Below are 9,378 nucleotides of genomic sequence, written 5' to 3' on the forward strand. Positions count from 1 at the left end.
TTTCTCCTTAACCCTAACAAGGCTTCAAAGATTTTTCCTGACAAAAGCGAAGTGGCTCCTAGCTGAGCATCAGAAGTGCTTCAGCAGTCATGCTCTTAAAAACTTGAGTGTTTAAAATTTTAGACATGAAAGCTGAAGCACCAAAGAGCACAATAGGCTCAGCTAGAAATTACTTTGCTTCTATCAGAATTTCGAGGAAGTCCATCGGGTCAGGGGGCTCCTCCAGACTCTTGTGCCCTGGGGAGCTGCGAAGTCCTTCCTAGAGGAACCTGCACTTCTGCACGCAGGAGAGGCAAGCTACCACAGATCTTGGCCAGACCAGCAGTTTGATGGTGGAAGTTTTACATGCCTCGAATTTGTAGTGTTCAGTCACTAACTCAGCAGATGTGTAAGTCTCCAATTGCCAGCTTCGCTGCTGGTGATCGTTCATTAATGAAAAGCATTCCTTTTTTTCATATTTCAACCCAATTTTAGTCAGGTCTTTGTGCATAGGTGATTACAGATCTCTAAGTACACATGAGTAGGTGTGTATCTGGCCCATCTGGAAGTAAATTAATGACAAAATAGTCACTTTCACATCCAGTCTGGGTTTTTTTAATATTTAACCTATGACCATGAAAGCAGTGGAAAACTGTTCTTTCCCTGTCCTTCTGGTCACCAAAATATTGATGTTAAAGAGGCTGTAAACAAAGAATCAAGGCTCCAGCTGAAGACCAACATTTATCAACATGCCTAAATGCCAGGAATGGGGAGATAAGAATTGAAATCACTGCAACTACGGCCAAGCAGAACTGAAAAAGAAAAGGAAGGCTCCCTTGGCATCCTACAATTTTCTGATGATGCAGAAAGAAGGCAGGCTCTCTAGCAGGTCCTTGCAGGTCCTGCACATCCAGGATCCCTCCCTGTCCCCTTCCCAATAGTTGAAGAATGGAATGAAAGGACACAGACAGAAATCAGAAATGGAGGAAGAGTCCCAAAACAAGACACTATTAAAAAAAAAAAAAAAAAATCTCTGGAAGTTTAATAGTGCTTTTGATACTATAATTAGGAAAAGCTATATTTTTACTCTCTAGCTTCTGAATCTTTAGGGTGCACTAATTTGTTTCTCTGTAAATCTACAAGGTAGAAATGTATTTATTTCTTCATGAAAACCAGCTTCCTGATTCCAGAAGTTTGTGCTTTAGATAAAAGCACCAACTGCTTACAGACCTCCGTGACTAGCACCAGATTTGGTATTAAGATGGGAAGATGCAGAATCCCCAGGAGGGGACTGTTTGGGGATTTGGAGTGGGCTGATTGACAGCTGGAGGCAAAACAAGCTGCCCTGCAACAGCTCACAATGATCCAGGTGGGACCGGGCAAGGGCACAGCATCTGAGCTCAGTACCACCTAGCACCTGAACCTGAGACTATTCTGCTCCCCAGCTCCTGCAAACTGGGGTACTCTTCACAGAGAAATACTTGTGCACATCAGAGAAAATACCTTAAATTAATAAATAAGATTGAGACTAAGAATTTTACCCCATACTACTTAATGGAAATAACAATCAAAACACTCTGAAGAAATAAAGCAGAGCTAAATAATAATTAAAATTATAACTCCTGCATCCCCAGCTGCCTTTCAACTAGAAGAATCACAGACATTACAGATGGAAATTGCCTATTAGATCATCTAGTCTAACTCCTTGACAGTGAAGGATAAATATCTCAGGGTGCTATCCATTATAATAGTGGCTGAGATCACTTTGTTCATCTCTGAATTTCAGCCATGTCTGGAATGGATAGAAGCTCTGTGCTGCAAAAAGAATGTATTCAGTAGGTGAGAATATAATAGGTGATTTACTGCTAATGCTACCTGTTCATCTTCTAATGCAACTCACATCTACTCCATAAAATCATTGGTGCTGCTCTAGCAGACATAGGAAATGAAAGGCTTTATATGTCAGTACTTCTCAGGGAATTTCTTCTGCTTGTTTAGAAAAAAAAACAATTTCCTCAGTATAACTGGACCTACAATGCAGAGCTGCAAAGATGCTTATCCCTTTGAGACCTACAGACAAACCAAATGTCTTCATTTTGAAACTTAGTTTGAGAGTTAGCAAGAAGAAACATATGGATATGAGATGGAATGATTTCTTCTACTCAAAGCATTTAACATTAGCTCAAGAGGTGTAAGAAGAGAAGAGAGGGCTTTTCTCTGTGTTAACGTTCTAAATTTCACCAGGAGTACATTGGACTGCTGTGAGGTGGCAACTGTCTCTGCTCAAGCAATTGCAAATTAAGGACATTCACTCTTATTTTGATGTACCCAGGACTACACATTGCTACATAGGGACATATATTGATGATCATAACATTCCTTTCTACTTTACAATGTCTTTCTTATTTGCACCTGGGCAGTTTGGCCAGGGCAGAGGCAGAGGAGCGCAGAACAACTGAGACCAATTTTCTGGGGTGAACGCTGGTGCTGCCGTGCACTGGCATGTTGGGCAGCGGCAGAGCCCGGCCTGCGGGCAGGACTAACCTTGCTCCCTGCTGCCAGGCCGCAAAGATGCCTGCAATAGTATGAATGGGTTTTTCCAAGCACCATAGGGAAGTCGAGATTTCAGCCTGGAACAGCACAAACGTTCAGAAAGCAACTTTCGCTATGATCAGCCTGAGCGCTAGGTGTCAAATATTCTAACTCACCCTAAATAATGTTTCACCAAGGTCAATACAATGCTGCAGGCCCTTGGGTGCAACTAAACTGTTTTTTGGGTTTTTTCTATTTTATTTGCTGAGGCTGAAATTCCCTTGCACAAGATGTTAAACTACTGAGCAAGATCAAAAAAAAGAGAAAACCCCACAACATTCTCATATTAAAAATGCTTTCCAGAGTGTTCCTGTTTAAGACACCACAGCTCTGTTCCAGGTTATGAAACCGCAGATTGACTGGCAACAGATTGCCCTTGTGACCTTGGTATAAATGGCTTTTCTCTCAGTTAAGTGGAAAGATACTGGGCGAAAGTCTGATCCTATTATACTTTAGAAAAAATTTATCTTGTTTGCCTGTTGGACTTAGAAATCAGGAGTTTCTCATTGACTTGCCTTTCTTCACCATCTTCCTGCGTTTTTTCTTCACACCCTCATTTCAGAGAAGGATGTTACTCATGTAAAGCTCATCCAGCCTGGGCTATTAAGTGAATCACCTCATCACACTAGTGATATGGATACCATGTGACATTACCTTACTTCATTCAGAAAGACAGGCAGAAGTTATTCCTACAACAGCTGAGCTTAGATATATCTGATGGGTTAATGCAAGTCGTAAGGAGCTCAGTATATTTGTGCAAAGTTTTTTTAAAATCTTACCTAAAAATAAATTTGTTACCTCTCCTGTTAGTGGCAACGATTTGTTATTGCTCCTAAAAAGAGTAGTTATTCCTTGAGACTAAATGGTAAAGATTCATGATGGAGTTAGGTTCAATTTGAGCTGCTACATCACAATTTCTCTGCCAAAACTCCACTCACCCGTGGATTCACTTGCAATTAAGAAATTTGAAGTTACAGTGGTTCTGTGACATAAGTAATAGCCTAAACAACAAGTCTTTAGGTTCACTCTTCTCCCACTGTCAGGAAAAAAGGCTGTAATCAAAAAGACAATTCTTAAATTCAAAATATTTGGAGCAGACAGTAGCAGCTTCCTCACTTAAATAGGAGAAATTGTTATTCATTTAATGTGTCTTCAACTGGGCCTTTAGAGAATAGCAGGAATAATTCTGAATGAACAGAAGAGTATATCAGAAGTGATTTTCACTTAATAATGTTTATAGTTCAAGAGACGTGCTACATAGGCCACTCCAAAACGAAAGTCAAATGGAAACATAAGTCAGTTTAATGCTGTGTCATGCTGTAATTCTCTTTCCAGAAAGATCAGTACTGTGCCTGGGGGTACACAGTCTCCTCTGAACGCATGCCCGGTCACTCAGGCCCATTAGGGGAGTCCATGCACCTTAGAGGGAAGCAGAGGATTTGACTTTTCAAATCACTGACAATTTTTTTTTTTTTTCCTGATTTTGGTTCTATTTTCAGCCTGGTATTGGATACAAGTCAAAATAGAACTGGAGCAAATGTGAAAATTGCTGCAAGGAATGGGAATTCAGTAACACACTAAATGGCATTTCTAAAGAATAAAACTGTGTCCACTGGTGCCAGGATATCATTCCCACATGGTAGAGTTCTTAAAGGCAGAAAAATGTATGTAGATAATGAATAACATACAGTATCATCATCTCGAGTTGTAATTTATCAAAATTTATGTCATTGTGGGTGTAAAATTCATCCTTTAAAATGGAACACAGCAACAAAGCTGGAATCAAAGGAAAGGTTAAATTTGCTCGTGATGTGCATGTAATCATTGCAGATGATTTCTTAAAAACAAGGTCATAAATCAATGTCCTTACTAGGTTTCAAACATTTTGTTATTTATCTCCAAAAACCTGAACCCAGCCCAGCGAGAAGGACACCTGTTTGGACAGCAGCTGGATCTAGATCCAGACTTCTCTGATGGCATACACAGCCAGAGACTCTTTGATGATGGTTCACGTGAAGGGGGACAGAAGGAACATCTTTGCTCAGTCAGGAACACTATTTAGGACCATGTTAGAGTTGACAGCAGCTGCCTACACAATCATGGGCTCAGCTTCGTGGGAACATCACAGGGGTGAAAGGCTAGGAGAGGGCAGAGCCAGACACTGGGCAATAAGCACAGAGCGCTGTTGGCCATGACTTCATGAGACACAGGAGTCACAAGAGCTGAGTGTGTGCAATGTCCAGGATTTATTGCACTGAGCAGCTAAGCTGGGTACCACAAAACCCACCATCTTCACAGTCAGGCACTGAGCACAGCCCTGGCCGGGCACAGTTCCCTGATTCTTCAGTCTGCAGCACCCAGTTGTGCCCAGCTGCTGGAAGAGCCTGAACCCTCCTGCTGCCAGTGTGCCTGCTTCCTCAGCGACATGGTACTTGGGAGGAAAACAGGGCAGCACCTCAAAGTAATGTTCAGGATATGCACTGTTAATTTGTTTAGTGCAACTGTGACAAAAAGCTGCCTCTCTTCTTGCATTGCCACTGCTCTGCCTCCCTGCCCACTGCACCCTGCCTCCCTGAGCTTCCCCAGCACACCCTGCTCATTAGTTCCAACAGTGGGGTGCATATGGAGACCTGCTCATTTTCCTCATCACCACATACTTTTCTCCAAAATATGCAGCTCTTTTGGTAGAAGTGAGCCCTATCACCCTTCTAGTTCTGGCTGCCAAAAAATAGAGGGTTTGGTGTAAAGCACGTTCCACATGAACAGCGTCCATCCTTCAGCCATCCAGGCAGGAACATGAAATGAGTCTGTGCTGATTGAGGATCAGCCTCCGACATCCTCTAGCATAACAATTGCAGAAAAAATCTCTAAACATTTAAGAGAAAAGCTGGAAAATCATGTGTGCTGGACAGTACTAGAAGCTGTTTTCCAGGAGCAAGTCGAAGGCTTGGATTAAACGCTGCAATACAGGAGGGTTTACTTTTAATTTTTTTCCCACAGTTCCACAAAAAGTAATATTTGTGCAAAGTCACACTGAGCTACACTTGAGACCAAGATTACAAGTGATACAAAATACAATAACTTCTTTTCACTATACTCAGAATAAAAAAATCTCAAATACTTCATTACTGCATTTTACTCCACAGAATCTCTTTCCATTGACGATACCGTTGCACTAACTCATGAATACATTGTGCAGGAGATACTAATATTTTCACACACACTTTTGCACTACCACTCATATGACCTAGCCTGCTTGTGCAACCTTCTTGTTGCTCTGTCCCGTGGACACAGCTCTTGCTCAGCTCCTTTGTCCCCTGGATGCTCGTTGCTGCTCATTTTGAGATTCTCCACATCCCCAGAGAAGCCCTCGGTAGCCCCTGCTACTGTCACACTGAAACAACATCACCCTAGATGTCCCTCTGCATGCCACAGCAGTATTTAACACACAGACAGATTTGTGTGGAAATGCACAAAAAAAATTTTACTCGTTATCTCAGTCCTGGCCACCACCAAAGGAAAGCACAAAATTAAGGCTAAGTATAAACATCAGGAACCTGTAGTATCCTTCAGCTTTGAAAGTGTTCAGCACTGGGATGGGCAGAAATTGCTGCTGCATTCATGTCGAAATGAAAACATCAAGCCATTGCAGTCAATATATATAGCATATACATTCACACACACTCATATGTACATAAATACATGTTCACACACTTAACAGAAACCTGTATCTATACTGTTATGGAATGAAGATATATCTACACCTATAGCAAAAGTATTAAAGCTTTTTGTTCAGAAAGAACAAATGTCAATGCACCCTTCAGATTTGCCTTTTAACTTTACAAATATAGGGAGTGAGCCCCATTTTACATTAATTTTATCGGCAATGTGGTTTTTTTTACTTCTAATTAAAGTTATTCCAGATTTATAGCAGGTGTGAAAATAATCAGATTGAAAGCATTAGACACATGGTAACTTGACTTGTTGCAAGAAAGCATGTAGTCAGTATCACAGAACAGATTCTCAGTAAGAAAAGAATGCACCAAAACAACAATGCACCTGAACAGTGATTTCTGCGAGTGAAAAATGAAAAGATGTGAACCTGATTCTTTTCTTATACCATCACTGTGAGAACATGACTTTTTTGACTTAATCACATTCATTTATGCCAAAATGTGTAAGATGGGAGTGAAGCACTAGTTACGATGCCAAAATAAAAAGGGAAATTTTAAGCAATAAGTATCAAATATTAAAAATTAAAAAGAACATAGCACTAAGGGTTGCTATATTTATCTCCCACGGAAGCCATGGACGCTGTTGTTTGGGACATCAAAAGCAGGTTGGATGAGATTTTTTTGCATTCTTAAATTACATTTCTCTGAGAGCAGGAAAGAAATAGGACTGTAAGATACATAAAAGTTTTCCTTGTCTCTTAATTCTAAATATGTGTTTATTTTATAAACAAATTCAACAATTCATCAAAGCTGTAAAACTGTAATTGACTTTTAAATTAGCTCAATACAGGAGGTAACAGTCAAAGCTGGGAAAACACAAATACTAAGGTTATCTAAAAATACTGCACTGGGTTACTTCAGAATACTTCAAATATTTTGGGTAACACATGCTCTAATTATACCATTGTATTATTATCAAATTAAATAGCTTTGCTTTTTTTTTTTGGTACTAAAACAAGACAGGTCACCTGAGATACTATCTATTAATATCAGCATTACAAGACCAGATTCCCAGTGGAGTGGTAAAAAATCAATGGGAAATAAAAGTCTTAACTGAAACTGGATGGCTATTAGCTATGTAATGCGGGCAAACTTCTCCCATTAGACAATTTGCCTACTCCTCTCTAGCCAAGTTAAGAAACGTCAGACAGAAAAGAACATATTAAAATCCAAACAAAGTGATAGCTGATGGTGATGAGACCCATACATAACTGCCAAAGCTGGATAACAATCTGCCAAAAGATGCCACAGTAGCAGCTGTAGTCATCTTAAAGATTAAGACTACTTGTTGCAATTAACATTTTATACCTTAAGATGCTGAAATACCTCAGAGACCAAACAAGTATTCAGTTGCATCTGAAACTTTATGAGGAAAATTTAATGATGGGTACAGAGGTATTTCTAGGAGCGCAGTACAATCATAACAGAAAGGCTGGAGAAGAATGTTCTGTCCTACGTCAATCAGAACTCCTAAGCCACTGATTTCAGTCTTACAAAGGGATACCAGCACATGTTACAGGTTCTACCTAAATTCCCTGCTTATATTAGCATACACAATGCTTCATTGATTCTCAACTACAGGTGTAGCTATCTAGATAATCATAAGTCATGTATTTCAAAGTACACGTTAAAGAAACTGATCTCTCAGGAATGTCAGCGCATCTGGGAGGCACAGGGAAATCTGTTGCTGAAATATTTCTGAACACCAAGTCAAAACTTTTTTTCTTTATCTTGTTCAGTACAGAAAAGCCCTTTAAATGTAAGAAGTTCACATCTTTATGTGCACGCATGAAGTAGATGTGACTTTTTTATAAAAAACGTTGCTAGTACCAGATAGCAATAATCACTTTACGATTTTAGGATTTTTTTAATTCAGAAAGGGACTCGGCGGAAGTGATCAAGCCAGCTAAACCGTCAGCTGCCGGCATTCGTGCCTTCCGACCCGATTTCCAGCACCGGGCTGCCGAGACCCCACACCCGCAGGTTTGCGGAGCTGACACCCCGCAGCCGGGGCGGGCACGGTGGGGCAGGGGCTCCGGCCGCGCCGCGGGGACGTCCGGCAGGAGGGCGCGGGCAGCGCCGCCTCCTTCCCGACACAGACCCGACCCCGCGGAGCAGCTACCGGGAGCAGCGCGGGGTCTGCGCGGCGCGGGGGCCGGGGCCGGGCACTCACCGCGGGGGCCGTCAGGCGGCGGATGCTCTCGCCCAGCGAGTCCAGGTTGACCCGCCGGCGGCGCGGAGCTCGGCGCGCCCCGGCGCTGGCCGCGGTGGCAGCGGCGGCGGCGGTGAAGGGGGTGTCGGCGGGGCCAGGGGGGCTGCGGCTGCCGTTCCAGCAGAGGCGGGACAGGGGACACTCGCCCTCCTCCTCAGGGCTGGTCTCCGGGCAGTCCGAGCCCAGAGAGCTGAAGGACTCCGAGGAGATCTTGCGCCGGGACATGGTGCCACGGGGCGGCGGCAGCTGGGCTCAGCGCGGAGTGGCAGGCAGCCGCGGCGGGCAGCGCCGAGCCGTGCGGCCGCGGGGGCGGCCGCCTCGCATGGCCGCGAGTGCCCCTGGGCGGGAGGCGGCGGCGGAGGCGCCGGGGCCGGCGCAGCCCGTCCCCTCGGCGCCGCTTCCCGGCTCCGCACTTCGCCGCGCCTGGCCGGGGGAGCGCGGGTGCTCCGCGGCGCCGCGCCGGGAGCCTTTAAAGCGGCGGCGGCGGCGGCTGCCCTCCTCTGCCTCTGCCGCCCGCCCTCGCTCTCCCCTCCCCCGGCTCCCTCGCTGCTCCGCGGGAATCACGTGTTGTTTGGAGCCCTTTCCCCCTCCTCCCGCCTCCCCCCGCCCCACTCGCCGCCTGTCGCGCTCAGCCCCGCACGCCGCGGCCCGCAGCCGCCGCCCGGCCCCGCTCTCCCGCGCCAGGGTGATGCTGCCGCCGCCCCACACGGCCCCCCCCGGCCGGCAGCACCGGTGGGGCGGGCCGAGGGCCGGAGCCGACGCGCAGCCCGCGCTCCCGCTGCTGCCGGCTGCTGGGAGGGCGAGCAGGGCGCTGCGCTCTCCTCCCTGAGTTTTGGAGCCAGGCGAAGGGCGAGCGGGGAA

General features: G+C 44.9%; 1 protein-coding gene across 1 annotated transcript in view; it reads right to left on the reverse strand.

Moving 5' to 3' along the window:
• Positions 1-9,030, reverse strand: part of GUCY1A2 (guanylate cyclase 1 soluble subunit alpha 2) — a 170,423-nt gene extending 161,393 nt beyond the window's left edge. Inside the window, exon 1 of the mRNA XM_065831745.2 lies at positions 8,479-9,030. Within this exon, the coding sequence (XP_065687817.2) occupies positions 8,479-8,742 (264 nt within the window). The 5' untranslated portion in view covers positions 8,743-9,030. The remainder of the gene's footprint in view (positions 1-8,478) is intronic.
• Between the last annotated feature and the right edge of the window lie 348 nt (positions 9,031-9,378).

This window comes from Patagioenas fasciata, chromosome 1, assembly GCF_037038585.1.
Source record: "Patagioenas fasciata isolate bPatFas1 chromosome 1, bPatFas1.hap1, whole genome shotgun sequence".
Lineage (NCBI taxonomy): Eukaryota > Metazoa > Chordata > Aves > Columbiformes > Columbidae > Patagioenas > Patagioenas fasciata.